The 15,139-nt window shown below is 50.4% G+C and overlaps 1 protein-coding gene across 1 annotated transcript; it reads right to left on the reverse strand.

Moving 5' to 3' along the window:
* Positions 1–13,057: 13,057 nt before the first annotated feature.
* On the reverse strand, positions 13,058–14,825 carry LOC125525643 (anthocyanidin 5,3-O-glucosyltransferase-like). Its single transcript, XM_048690649.1, has one exon. The coding sequence runs from the start codon at positions 14,728–14,730 to the stop codon at positions 13,306–13,308; it is 1,425 nt and encodes a 474-aa protein (XP_048546606.1). The 5' UTR covers positions 14,731–14,825; the 3' UTR covers positions 13,058–13,305.
* Positions 14,826–15,139: the final 314 nt, after the last annotated feature.

The following is a 15,139-nucleotide window of genomic DNA, read 5'->3' on the forward strand; positions in this document are numbered from 1 at the left end:
TACGGGAAGCTGTTGTGCCGACACTACAGGGATCGTAAATATCCCCGCTTAATTTTCTCGCCATCATTTATCGTCTGAGCTAGAGAGAGTTAAAAGAATACTATGCGGAGCAACACCAGTTTTTTCAGGATTTAGGAAAGAAAAACAGGGAAGAGGCTCGTCGCATGGAGGAGCAGGAACGACAGCGAAAGGAAGCTCGTGAGGCGGAGAGGCAGAGAAAGAAAGAAAGGGCTCGTCAGGCCAAGGCAGCAGAAGAAGCTGGCGATGGAAAAGGAAAATATCCACGTTGGACTCAGTAGATTCCTGTGGTAGTATTTTAAATTTCGCAATCATTTGTATCTTTATTTCTGCAGTTTAATGTAGCTTCATTTCAGTAGTTAAATGTAGCTTTATTTAAATTCTACGATGTATCTTATTTTCAGTTGTACCTTGTCGTGTTGTATCTTATTTTCAGTTGTACCTTGTCGTGATGGAAAAAATATATAGTTTTAGAATAAAGTAGTGGCATTTTCTTTCCCTCCACTAATTATCGAACATCGTGCAACAACTATAAAATGAAATTAAGATAGAACATAATGCCTTACAATAAGAGAGTACAAACTAATAATGCAAGTACATCTGAATTAAACGGTACAACTGGAATATAGCTTAAAAACTACATGAAGGCATCATCGTCATCCTCCGTCGATGCAGAACTCTTGCCCTTCGAGGATGCAGAACTCTTACCCTTGGACGATGAAGAACTCTTGCCCTTCGAGGATGCAGTACTCTTGCCCTTGGACGATGCAGAACTCTTGCCCTTTGACGATGCAGAACCCGGAAGCGGCGGCATGAAGATATCATCTTCGTCCTCGCTCTCCTCAGTCCATAAAAATGGATGCTTTTCTGCGGTCCTTCTAAAATATTGAGGGGAAAGCGTTGCCTGAAAATATATTTTTTCAATGTCTAAGACGGGCAATGGTTGCACAGTATTCATCAGCCCAAATTTTTTAAAAAAATTTATTTCGGCCTAACATAAGCAAAAGAGTGGAGCGGATAGTATGGCGGGAGAATATAGGCGGGAAAAATTGTTCCTGACTGGTGCATTTTTATTTCAGCATACATAGATGTTCAAATCGAAAAGTCTGATACAGACATATGTAGATACAATGGGTCGCGCACGTGATAGATGAATCACCCTAATACGATGACCACCTGGCCCTTTCCTTACGACCGGAAGGCGACAAGCGATTAGGGGCCGGTCACACGAAGACCGCGGCCGTACTCCAATTCGGCTTCATGTGTCTGCGAGTCCTGCGTAGGTGGTGGAGTCGCGAATCCTTGTTGCGAACCTGAAGCGTAATTGTAGGCTATGGTTGTGACTCTCGCGGGGATAAAAGATGGGCCAATAACGTCCCCTCCGAAGAACTCTGTAACTAATGATGTGATCATGTGAAGCTCCCCGGAGGCCTGTGTTGACGCCATGATCATGTGATGCTCCCTGGAGGCCTGTGTTGACGCCATGATCATGTGATGCTCCCTGGAGGCCTGTGTTGACGCCACGTTGGGTGTTCTCATCGCCCCAATTAACATCAGGTATGTCCTGCACATAGAAACATTTTAAACAAACTGTTAGAGGATAATATATGATATCATTGTAAATGCATTGAAATGTAAACATGACTATCTGATTATATCCCTCTCCTATACTGTCTGGCCATTGTACGAGATACGGCTGAGATCCCTCACCTTGGGTGTATGCATCATATCCTGTGTACGCATATGGGTTAGGGGAAAGAAACTGCTCAGGCATCAAATCCAAACCCGTGCCATGGTCCTGAGATGTCTGCCCCTGACGAAGCTGCATCGAAGAAGAGCGATGCAGTGGCAGAGATGAGTCATGTCGTGTCAATGTCGTTCTAGTACTCGGACCCTCCCCCCATTGCTCATGGCTCGTACGCACCTCGCTCGGTCTGGACGACGGCGCCGCACTTGGTCTGGCTGACCTCGCTACCGGCATGTATGCTCCAGTGACAACGTCGTCGCCTCTACCGCATCTGAACTTCTTTGCCACGAATTGTTGCAAAAGTTTCTGGAATGTCTTGCGATATGGGCCCTGGGCCGGCATGCTATCCGTAACCATCTGCCCTACTTCATCGACATTTTCAAGCTGAACAATATTTGGATGTTATTTAGTTCAAATGATTATGAAATGATGGACCTAAAAAAGTTACAAGTGATTACCATCTGGTCAGGATAGTAAGCTGCATGCAGCTCAACATGTCTCCGCGCCTGCTCCTCTTGTGTGAGATGTGTTGGTATATTAGCTGGCTGACTGGCCAGGCTAGCACGTGTGTTCATGCAGTACCACTGCTTGTACGCTTGATCTGTACTTCCATCGTACGGTCTACAAAATTAAATAATTACATAAACCGTTGTGATGAAAGCAAAGCATCTTCACGCATCGTATGATCATCGTAAAAAAATAATGTACATAAAATATACCTAAGTTGATGCACTATATCTGCTAGCGCTTCATTTTCCCACTTGTGTACCCATTCAATGTTCTCTTCCCTCCAATCGTATAAACTCCAACCCCTGCCCATATTGGTTAGCCTGCAAATTATGTAACAAAGTGTGAGTTTAGTAAATTAAAAATGACACTAACTATTTAGGGATGTCACATCTTACTTATGTGTTTCCTCGTCGATACGTCTGGGAAAAGGTGGTGGAATTTCTTGATAGAGACCGAATTGTCTCATTACACGCTCTGGGTTGTAAGGCTCAACACACCACAGGAACAATAAGTTGCAGCGAGTCAGCCAGAATGCACTATCGGTCAACATGCCTGGTGTGAAGTGTCGAGCATCAAAGACCATTTTTAGCTGGTCCTGAGTCCACGGGTTCCATGTGACTTCTGCCTCATCAAGTATCTCAAACTGCTGGTGGTACATAGGGTAACAATTTTTCGCAATATCTGGAGACCAACGTTTCCGTGCCTTTGTCCACCTGGTGGCCATAGTTGCGCAAGCACCCTCGCTAAAGTCGTATGGGTATATGGGTTGTACTATACGAGGTCGTCCTACAGGGAGGTATTCCCAGGACCACAACTGTAGAAACTCATAGGCGACACAAAGTAATGGAGCTTTTTGTGCGAAAGAGGTTTTTTGCGTGGCATCACACAAGCCTCTGTATGTATGAGATAGCATGGCAGAACCGAAGCTGTATTTTGGCTGCTCGGGTAAAGGTTCATCTACCATATTCTCTGCAATGTAGATGAGACCAGGGACAACAACGTCCCCATGTGAATTTGGAAATAGGTTCCCGAGGAGCCACAACAAATACGCAAACATATGTCTTTTTCTCGTCTCCTCATTGGCGAAGCTAGAAAAATTAAGAAAGTTATCATGAAGCCAGACGAGTGGGATGCCCCGAGGGTTACCAGAATGTTGTGATTCTGGCATTTCCATCCCAAGACGGGCTGCTATATCTAATGCCCAAGATGGAGACACTCGTGGAGAGACTACCGGCTCACCTCTAATTGGTAGAGCAGTGATCATAGAAACATCTTTTAGTGTAGGTGTAAGCTCCCCAAAACGAAAGTGAAAGGTGTGGGTTTCAGGTCTCCACCGGTCAACGAGGGATGTCAAAAGGGATGGGTCCGAACGTACTTGGTCGTTGCATGATGTGAGCCTAGCAAAACCTTGTAGTCCATAAGCGTCAAGGTGAGCAAGGAATTGATTGTGTATTGGCCATGTTTTCTTTATGGTTCGAAGTCTGAAAGGCCGATAATCATGCTTACTATTTGGTTTCAAAAATAGGTGGCAACGGTGGCCGGCGTCATGGGGCCCCTGCAAAAGCACTGGCACTTCACCCATAACCTGCACACAAACATACAAATATAAATTACGAGGAAGACAGAAATACAAATGCAAATCAAAATTAACTTAAAAAATACAAAGAGATACGATTTACATTAATTATCTGAAGTTAACATCAGGAGTACAATAATACAAAGAGAATCAATTTAAATTTAATATAAGTACACATAACGAGTAGAAATATAAATAGACATGGCGAGTACATATATATCAACATCATGCGTTGTTGTTGGCTCGATACGGGCAGTCTTTGCGTGAATGTCCAGGACACCTGCAAACGCGGCATCGCCTTGGTTCTCCCATCTGGCTATGGTCCATGTCATTGCGATGACGCCTAGACTGACGTCGTCCCTTTGCGGTTCTCATCAAGTCGGCGTTCGGAACCCATTTCGGCCCATCTGGCCACAACATTTTGTAGTTCATATCAATGCCCCAAGCCCAGAACTCACCGTTCCAAGTGTTGTACAGATTGTACATGTTGAAGTACGGCGATATGTATGGCTCGACGCTGATTTTTTGAACAGCAGCCGCCCGGAGCACATGACTGCAAGGGTAGCCCTCAAGCTTGGGCTTGTTACAAGTGCACTCACAGGAGGTTGAGTCAAGGGTGACAGCTTGCTTTTTTGATCCTCTGTGGTGACCCTTAACGTACTTGGCTCGCACATTGACCTCCCACTTATTCCTAAGTGCGTCCACTTTCCTGCAGCCATGACTTTGGGACTTCTTTGCTTTCTCGTCCAGATGTCTTTGCATCTTCTCGGACCATTGATACCTGCCCATATCGCATTCATTTTGGCTTCAGTTTTTTGCATGCACATCCTCTTGAATAACTTGAACCAATCCTTGTTTTTGAATTTGGAGTAAAAGTTTGCTGCCAAATGCCTCATGCACCACCTTCCCTCTAGATCGGGCCAGCCCCACTCTTCTTCCGATGCCTTAATTATTTCAAGAGCGCTTAATAATCCAGTGTTGCGATCAGAAATGATGCAAACACCTTTACGCTCTTTCACGACACCAATCTTCACGCAGCTCAGGAACCACAACCAGCTATCTTTGTTCTCGCTCTCGACCAATGCATATGCAATAGGAAGAAGCTGATTATTTGCATCCGCTGCAATCGCCACCAATAGTGTGCCCTTGTACTTTCCAGTGAGAAAGGTACCATCAACAGATAATACCGGGCGACAGTGCCTGAAGGCTTGTATAGTCTGGGCACATACACCATCGGCTGACCATACATTGAGTTATTGGGATTGCTTGCAAACCTCATGTACGACCCCCACGACCGATCACCTGTGACAGGCCGCAAACCCCAACGGGCAACTGTCCCATCATTTCCTCCGTCAACGACGAAGGCCTCCATTGTCATTTTTTTCCTGCACCACTGGGCCAAACACCGCTCGGATGCACCTTCTAACAGCTGCGTAACCCACGTTGACCATGTCTCTCACCATAACTGTAGTCGACTCGCACAAGGACACATCCACCCCGAATGGACCGTCGCGTAAGACGTTCCCATAGTACACTACTAAATTTTCCATAGTACCTAACCAACATACACGTTTACATTTCAAATAATTAGTAACTGAACATTTAGTAACGATGACAACATTTACATATCATACGACTAAAATAATAACCGTATTTTTGTTACAAATATTCGGTTTGTTTCTAGAATCATTTGCTTACAAATATTTGGTTAACGGGTATTTAAAGATATATTTTTTCTCAAACTCTTCTACGAGAGTAGAAACGACTATTACTAAAAACTAATTTTGATAATATTTTTTCTCAAACTCGTCTACGAGAGTAAAAACGACTATTACTAAAAACTAATTTTGATATATTTTTTCTCAAACTCGTCTACGAGAGTAAAACCGATGGTAATTACTCGCTATCCAAACAACCATTAAACATAATAGTACGATAATAACATTTTAATATCATATGAGTAAACATTTAATTTCTTCTGGATTTATATAATTTTTAAATATCATACGATAGCAATCATTTATTTACAAATAATAATATTTGCAGCGGCATGCACACATTATTCGCAACAGTACATCAATATAAAAAATATTAACAAAATCACGGTGTCATTTTATACCTTAGCTCCAATATGGATGTGCTTGCGAATGCAATTAAGAGTCCAAATAGTTTGAATAAATTTCCATCACCAGTACTATATGAACGGAGTCAACCTATTTTTTTTTGACTGGGGACTGTAGGGAAAAACCCCCACAACATATCAAAACTATGAACGGAGTCAACCTATTATCACATGAACATCAATATTACACACGGATTTTTCTTTCTGCTATCAAAAGTATGAAAATAGCACTTGCATCTATGTGATCATCACCTCAAAAGGGACAGCGAAGATGGAAACATAATTTCTTCAATCACGTCATCTCCTCCTTGTTTGCTACTAAGATGAATTATTTTACCTAATTACATACATCATTAAGTACATTAGCACCTAATCTTAACATAGAAAATTTAGATTACTGCAACATAACAAAGTAGACCTATGGTTTCCTAACCATGGACTTATTAATAAACATACCACATGCAATGAACAATTACAGTGCAATTTTTTTTCTTAATTACCGTATTAAGAGCTTCTCGCATGCCAATACTAATGGACGCAACTAACATTGATACAACATCTTCAACCTACTCTTCTCAAAAAAATAATATAAATGTTGTATCTGTCGTTTGAAATTATTTCTAACCTCTAAGCACTAACATCGCATAGCTAATGAATGGCTAAAAGACTAACTAATTACCATCATGCATGCACAAAAAAATCCATGTATTGCAAAGCTCATACCTTGATCTTCAACTTCGTATTTCACTTCGCTACGCAAATCCTACTCCTGAAGCTCTAAATGACTCCTCCAAGTGCTGAAATATTGCCTAAAACTATATAAAACACACACTTAGGAACTAATCAAGCAGAACAAAAACATCATGCATGCGAACGAAACCAACAAAAATGGATACACCTTACCTTGATTTAAATTTTCTTCAACTTCACCATCTTCATAATCCAACTCTAAATCACCCTAAATCACGAGTGAAAATGCCTACTCAGCTTTTCTTTCTCTATGTACTTAGAGACTTAGAGAGCAAAGGAGAGGAACGAGGTCACAGAGAGTGTGTTTGCGCACGGAGCAGAAGCATAGTATATAAAAGGAAGAGGATCCCTGTAGTGTCGACACAATAGGATAAACTCACCTACCGCAGCCTCGGATACCCGCAGCGAGTGAGTGTATTTCAGCAGTGTCATTGCGTAGCAACAGCCAGCGCTGGGTGAGTGATTCCCGCAGTGCCGTCACGTCTGCTCACGGATAGCAGCGAATCATCGCGAATAAATAAGCTAAAGCAGAACTGATTGATTCCCGGGCGAAAGAAACGAAAACATCAGCGTGCATTTTCCCGCGCGTGGGAATCACCGCTGTCAGCAGCGCCTAGAAATCAGCGCGTGTAGCAGGCTGCCGCCAGCGTTGGTGGCGGCCGGGCCCACGGCTCGGCCCGCGAGTAGCAGGTTGTGTCGGCCTGCAGGCGACAGGAGCAGCGCCGGCCGCCTCCCGCAGCGGCGGCTGGGCCCACCTGGCCCGCCCCGTTCTGTCCCGCCTGCTGACGCTGTAGCTGGTCCGTTATACCCCGCGCTGCCGCCTCCTGCCATGGCGGCCGGGCCCGCCGCCTCCTGGCGCGGCGGCAGGCGCCACGTGTCGCCTGCCGCGCCTGCCGCCACGGCCCAGGGGGTCCTTTTTGTCAAATATATTCACAGGTAGTCTTTTTTGTCAATTCTGTTGGCCAGGGGGTCCTTTTGGACAAAAAAAATCCCTGGAATGGTGCATCTCCAATGTGCGTTAGCTTGTGGATTAAAGTCTTTTACTCCCTCATTTCCTAAATGCAAGTCTTTTTCAGACGAGCAAAATGAGTGAATCTACACTCTAAAATATGTTCATATATATATTCGTATGTAGTTTTATTAAAATCTTTAAAAGACTAATATTTAGGGACGGAGGGAGTACATCATTATTATTTATTTTGGCAGGGAAACAATACATCATTGTTTTGGGAAAATAAGTCATTTTGTTTCAGGCCCTAAAAAAACGCAGACACTTGACAAATCTGTCGGGCAGGCAGATTCACATCTAACGCCAACTCCACCGCACGACCCCAAACAGACGTCCGGATTGGCCGGATTTTGTCCCTTTGGGGCGCCGATGGGTTCGCCTGTGTCCGTCTTTGTCAGATGGGTCGTGCGTGCGCGCACCGCGCGGCCGCACCCCAAATCGTGTCCGGGGTGGACGTGAATAAAAGAAATATTAAAACTAAAACGAAATAACTAAAAAACTAAATAAACACATTTTAAAAAAACATAAAATATATATAGGGGGCGGCCACAAAACGGCCCAGTTTCCACGGCCATTTAAAAGGCCCATTTTTCATAATTAACATATAAAACAAAATAAAAAAATGCCTCCACCTCCCGCGCGCTCCTGCCGCGCCCGTCGGTGCCGTGGCTGTCGCCGTCTTCACTGGCCGCCGGTGTCGTCGTCGTCGCTGACGAGGTCGACGTACTTCGGCGGCGTCCACAGGTGGGCCGGAGGTGCGTGGTGGACGGGGGCGGGCTGGACGGCCGGAGCTGCCTGCACCACCTCCACCCGTGGCGAGGCCTCCCGCTCCGGAGTGGGGCACCAGTTCATGCCCAGGTCGGCGGCCATCTCCGGCGCAGTGCACGACCAGCCCCACCCCTGGCCCAGGAGCTTCTCGAACGCGAGCGAGTCCTCCTCCATCGACTCCTCCTTGGCGGCCGCCGTGACGGCCGCCAGCTGCAGCTCCGGGAAGGCGACGTCCCCGGCGGCAGAGAGGGCCACGGCCTCCTCCAGGCCGTCCCACTGCCGCTCGTCGTGCGTGTTCATGGAGTCGTCCATGACACGCTGCAGGAGACGGGCCTCCTCCTCCGCTGTCATGCGAGGAGGGGGAGGGGGCGACGGAGACGGGGAAGGCGACAGCGTGGGCGTCAGGCCACGCACCCGCGTACGCCCGCGCGGCTCTGCACGTGGCCTCCGCGGCCCCGACACGGTGCCGGCGAAGTAGGACGCGCGCCGCACGTCGTGCTCGTCCTGGAGCCATGTGTCCCAGAGCGGCGAGTCGGGGGCATACCTGTGGTCGTAGTATAGGTCGTCGGGGAGGAGGCGGCGGCGGCGGTTGATCTCATCGCGCCGTGCACGGCCGGTCGCCGGCACTGGCGGGATGGGGACCCGGTCCGCGGAGAGGTGCCACCCGTTGGGGAGGTGGGCGTCGCTCCACGGGACCGGCGTCCTCGTCTCCCAGTACCTCCGGCACACGTCCGCGCAGATGTACTGCCGGTCGCGCTCGCCGGAGGGCCTAGGGGCAATGGTGAAGGGGGCCGGCGCGGGGGCTCGACGGGAGGAGTGCGGCGTTGGCGCGGGGGCCCGACGGGAGGAGCGCGACGGAGACGCGGGCTCCTCCTTCTTCACGGAGCCGCGGCGGCGCCCCGAGGAGGAGCCGGCCTCACGGTCGTGCTTGCCCTTGCCGTTCCAGAAGCCCATGGCGAGGTGGGCGGCCGGCGAGCTCGAGGAGGAGTCAGGCTAGGGTTTCTGCGCTGTCGGGGTTCGAGGAGGCCGCTGGGTGGCGTGGGGCAGTGTGGACGACGACCCGTCCACGCTTCCCACTTAAAGAAGGACGGTGACCGCTCGACGTGCGGATGACAGGTGAGGCCGTCCGCTCGTGCGCATTGATGTGGGTGGGTGGGAGGTGGGTGGCCGCCTGCCACGCGGCCCCAACGCGGACGAGCGCGCGTCCGTTTGGTGGCCGTCGCGACCCAAACCCGGCGCAAGTTTGCGCTCGAAATGGGTCGGTCCGGACACAAAACGGACAAGATGGGTCTGGGCCGTCGCGCGCTGGGCCGCCTCCTTTGTTCCTTTTACCCCAAACAAACGGAACCGGACAGGATAGGGTCGCGCGGTGGAATTGGCCTTACAATCCACACAAACTTCGGCTCTCGGCGGGGAAGCAATTTGCTTCGCTTTACATCCATTCCAGGGTATCATTTCTAATACATCCATGAAACAAGCTCGTACACATTGAGTGCATCCTATACATGTATCGTAAATTTTTGTGCTCTATAATGCCCACATCTTTAGTGGTTTAATATTATCCTCTCCCATTCAAAAAAAAAGTAAGATTATGTCGTCCACTCTTTCTTCATCCAACCTTATGTTGGTTGTAATCTTTTTCTCTCTTTGATTTTTTCATCGCCTTTTCCTAAAAAAATTGTCAATGTTTGCCCCAAAAAACATCATTTTTTATTTTTATTTTTAGAATTTTTGGGTGTCTTTACTGTTCATCCGAGCTAAGATACTCCGTGTCCCTCTCATCTAACCTTTTCAATTTTTTATGGGTTGTCTAGTTATGGGCCTTGTGTCAAGTCTTATTTTCTTTCTGTTTCTTTACCAGGACTTTTTTTTTCAATTTATGCTGTCTAAATCCAAAGGTAGCTAGTTCATTCGTCTTTTTTTCTCTGTTATTCTACAAGTGGCCATCCCAGATCATTCATCCTTTTTATTTATTTTTTGTCTTGGCTGCCAGTTCAATACTTAAAGCAACTCCAATGGAGCGACCCATTTCGTCTATCGCCGTTCGTTTGGATCAGCGCGGACATAAAAGACGACCCAATGCGCCGACCCAAATGGACACGCGTCCGCTTTTCGTCCGGGAGCGATCCATTCCCGGTCTATTTTTAAGCTGGATTTGCGTCGACCCAAACGGATACGTGTCCGCTTTTCATCCACGGGCGATTCACTCCTGGCCCATTTTTGAGCCGGATTTGCGTCGGCGTGGACACGAGACGTACGCGCGCACGCTCGCCCTCTCCCCTCCCCGAGCCCGATAGCACATTGCCCTCTTCCCATCCAACAATGCACCCTCGCCCGCCTCCTTCGTCGTCGACGCCGCCCGCCAATTCAACATAGATAGTACCAAGGATTAACTGTTAAAAGAAAAGATGAACTACCCGCCGGGGTGGCCGGATAATATAAGGATACATACATAATTCATAGCATAGACTGCTAAAAGAAAAGATCAACTACTCGTCGTTTTCCGACTTCGACTCGGTAATGTTCTTCTCCGACGTCTGAATGTAAGCGTCAGCATACCGCTCGTCCTTGGAGTCCCAGGACGACGTTTCTCCTAGCTTCATGTTCAATTGAGCGGCCTGCTTCCGTACACGCTTGTCCTTCCGATAAGCGGCTCGCTCTGTCCTCCTCGCCTCCCTCTCCGTCCTCCGTTGCTTGTAGAACTGGCGCTCGTTGACGATGTTCTGCGGGAAGCGTTCACGCCACACCGCCATGGCTTCCACGTCCATCTCGGCGATGGCGAGACGACGCTGCCACATCCAGTTGTTACGACGATCCTCGTCGGTGAAAAGCCACGGGAAAGGCTCGAGATCCTGCGCTCGCTGGCTCATTGACACGTCGGGAAAATTCATCTCCCGACGAGGTAGCGGGAGGCGCCACACCGCCGCGTCGTACGCGCGGGCCGCCTCCTCTGCGGTGTCGAAGGTGTCGACACTGAGGCGTTTTTCGCCAAACCAGATTTCGGAGGAGAAGGCGTTGGAGTGGCACTCGCGGACTCCGGAAAAACCCGAAGCACCCAGGCGGCGCATCGACATGGTGGCGCAGAGGCGGCGAGGCGAGTGAGAGGCGGCGAAGCAAGTGGGCGGCCGACAGAGTGTGGAGGGAACGCCTTCTTAATAACGCGCGTTGGACGCGGCGCGCCAAAACCAGCGCGCTAGGCTGCTCAATTCCCCGCGCACGTTGGAGCGCCAAAACCAGGGCGACGACATGGCCGCTGGCTGATCTATGGCCGTGGGCCTTTTTCTAAAAATTGCGCGCGGACATGAAAGGGGTCGGCGCGGTGGGTCCCGTGCCGATCCAAATCTAAAAGAGGCTGGACGCCGGACGGGCGGCCGACCCAAACGGACAAAAAGCAGACGAAATCGCCGTCCGTTTAGGTCGCTCCATTGGAGTTGCTCTTGCCCCCTCTGTTGTCTGTTTCTTAGCATGCAGAAAATTCTCCACCAGACTTGCAACTGCAAGTAATGTTAATCCGATTGCAATGGCATGGCCCTCAGTGCAACTTAACTAGCCGTGGACGAGAGGTTGTTACAGTTTGGCATGTCCACCACTAGAGTTTTTGCAACTGAACCGGTAGGGGTTTTAGACTAGTTAGCCATTTAGTTTAGAGTTTAACTAATTATTAGTTGTTCTGTCAATGTAAGTCACAGTACAACTAATTATCTGTCCAAATTATTAGGAATGAAGTTGGTTTGAATTTTAGATTATTGGGGAACAACCTATGACCTATGAGCCAACAACAGGTGTTAGGAAGGGCGCATTATAATGACTTTGTGCTTGCGCACAACCGCCGCAATATCCAAATGCAGATGAAGTGTGCTGCTCCATATTTCGTGAATCAGGCTGGGATACGGAGTATAGCTGGCCAGACGGGCCGGGCCGGTTCGGCCTGGCCCGGCCCATCCTAATCGTGCCTGGCATGGTCCGGCCTGCCGAGGCACGATTATTATACGGGCCGTGCCATGCCAGCCCGCGTGCTGCAGCATGCAGCCCAGGCACGGTCCATATGCTAATCAGGCTGGCCCACAAGCACGCTAGGCCCGCTAATCTGCCACCTATTTTGCGCATTGGGCGTTTTTAGTCTATTTTTACCTGTTGGGCCACATTAGGATACGTAAAAAATAATAAAAAACGATAATCAGGCCGTGCCATGCCGGCCCACGTGCTCGGCCTTCAGGCCCAGGCACGGCCCCTGGTGTGCCGCATGCCGGGCCTGGCCCGTTTAGCACGTGCCGTGCCGGCCCAGCTATCCCGGCCCGTTTGGCCACCTATAATATGGAGCGCACATTTCATGAAAAATGGAGTTAGAGCTCCGAAATGGAGACAGAGGTCACATTTTTCTCTTATGCTGGTGGAAAAGAAGAGCTAGGACAAAGGACAAAGTAACACATGCCTCCGTGATAATGTAATGTGGTCATTATTCAATTTGACCGGTATAATACAGTATATGTGAACAATGAGCCCTGGTGCACTAGATACAGAAAATTGGTGTATTCGTGTCACAGGAGCTGCTGGTAATTAGCATATGCTCTTATTGATGATGTTATTATTGTTGTAATCAAAGACGCATTGCCCAAATGCCTTCAGAAAGATCGGAAGTAATTTGAGCTGTAATTATGCGTACATGTAAAAAATTCAAATGCAAAGACAGCACAATAATCATCTATGATGAACAAAGTCATATTTTTCTCTTATGCTGATCAGAAAATCTGCATTATTATCTGAATTGTGTAAGGTGTCGCTACCATCCTTCCACAGTTCATCTGTCAATTGTTGCATCCTCCATTCTCCATGCTGCCGTTCTCCAAATCACTCAAAAACCGGGCAAATGCCACTTCGGAAGACCCGCCGTCGCCGATCGCGTCCGACGCCATCTTCCTCGCCGCCGAAAGCATCTCCCTGAGCTTCCCCCCTTCCTCCGTCCCCATCACCAGCCTCAGCTTGGCCTCAATCTCCTCCGCCTTCACCGTCCCCTTCTCGTACCCCTCCAACGCCACGGCGATCTTCATCTCCTCCACCATGAACACCTTGTTTTGCGCCTGCTCGGCGTAGAGTGGCCAGCATATCATCGGCAGCCCGGACATGATCGCCTCCAGCGCCGAGTTCCACCCGCAGTGCGTCACGAAGGCGCCGACCGCCTCGTGCCGCACCACCTCCGCCTGCGGCACCCAGTTCTTCACCACCATGCCCCGGCCTCTCGTCCTCTCCAAGAAGCCCGCCGGGAGCAGCCGATCGAGGTCCGGCTCGGGGAACTCCCTCTGTTCCTCCGGCGGGCTCCTCACCGCCCACAGGAACCGGTGCCCGGAGCTCTCTAGCCCGCGAGCGATCTCCTTGAGCTGCGCCGCCGAGAAGGCGCCCTTGCTGCCGAAGCAGAGGAACACGACGCTCTTCTCCGGCTGCGCGTCGAGCCACGCGAGGCACTCGTGCCGCTTCTCGCCGCCCCCGCTCGCTTCGCCGCCGTTGACCAATGGCCCGATGCAGTAGACCCTCGGCGTCGGCCGGTCGGGCACGCAGACGCCTCCGGCGAGCGCTTTCAGGGCCGTGGGCTCCAGCCAGTCGAAGGTGTTGACCAGCACGCCCCTCGCCTCCGCGATGCGCTTGAACTGGTACAGCCGGACCTTGGTGAGGTCGCTCTCCTTGTCCTGCACCGTGACCAGCATGTCCACCGCGCGGATCGGCGGCATGCCGGGGCAGCGCACGAGCGCGTCGCCCGTGTCCCTGAAGGAGGGCAGGCCGGGGTAGAGGTACGGCAGGTTGAGGAAGACGGCGAGGTCGCTGGCGGCGGAGGCGAAGAAGAAGTAGGCGGGGAGGGCGAGGTCAGCGGCGACGTCGAGCGCGTCGACGCAGAACATGTCGAGCAGGAGCGCGTGGGCGGGGGCCGGCAGGGAGCGCAGGAAGGCCCGGAGCGCGGGGTTGGTGAGGCGGAGCGTGTCGTGGGCGCGCCTGACCGGGTGCGCGGCGGGGTCCGGGCTGGGAGGGGCCGGGAGGAGGCGGAAGGCGATGGAAGGGTTGGCCGCGGCGAGGCGGGCCACGGCGGCGGCCGAGGCGGGGTCGCCGTCCGGCGGGTCGACGACGGCGAGGACGGCGCTGTGGCCGCGGCGGAGCAGGTGCTTGGCCAGCTCCACCATGGGGATCAGGTGGCCCACGCCGAGCGACGGGTACAGCACGAAGGTCTTCGCCGACGCCGCCATGGCCCAGAGCGGGGGGAAGGAGGGCGGGGAGAGTGTTTGAGGAGGACGCGCGAAACGGCTCGACCGCACAGGCACTTCCGGTGGTGCTCTGCCAACGGAGTAGGATAAAAAAGTCAGAGTACTTGACTAAATTATCATCAGGTCAGGTCGTTGCCGTATGCAATCAGCGACGACGACAGACTGGGCCGGTCAGCACGCAGGACTGACGATACACTGGACTGAAAGAGTTTTTATCCCATGTGATCAGAGTTACTGTCAGCCACCCTCCGTAAGCTCATCTTCCATATGCGCCCAAAAAAAGCTCCACGCATTAAAAGTTTATTTTTTTTGACGCCGGCAGCTTCAACAAAAGTTGTAGCGCCTAAAAGTTTTTAGGCGCGCGCTGAAAAACGCTATCGCGCGCAGCATA

The sequence above is a fragment of the Triticum urartu genome, chromosome 1 (genome assembly GCF_003073215.2).
Source record: "Triticum urartu cultivar G1812 chromosome 1, Tu2.1, whole genome shotgun sequence".
In the NCBI taxonomy this organism is placed as follows: domain Eukaryota; kingdom Viridiplantae; phylum Streptophyta; class Magnoliopsida; order Poales; family Poaceae; genus Triticum; species Triticum urartu.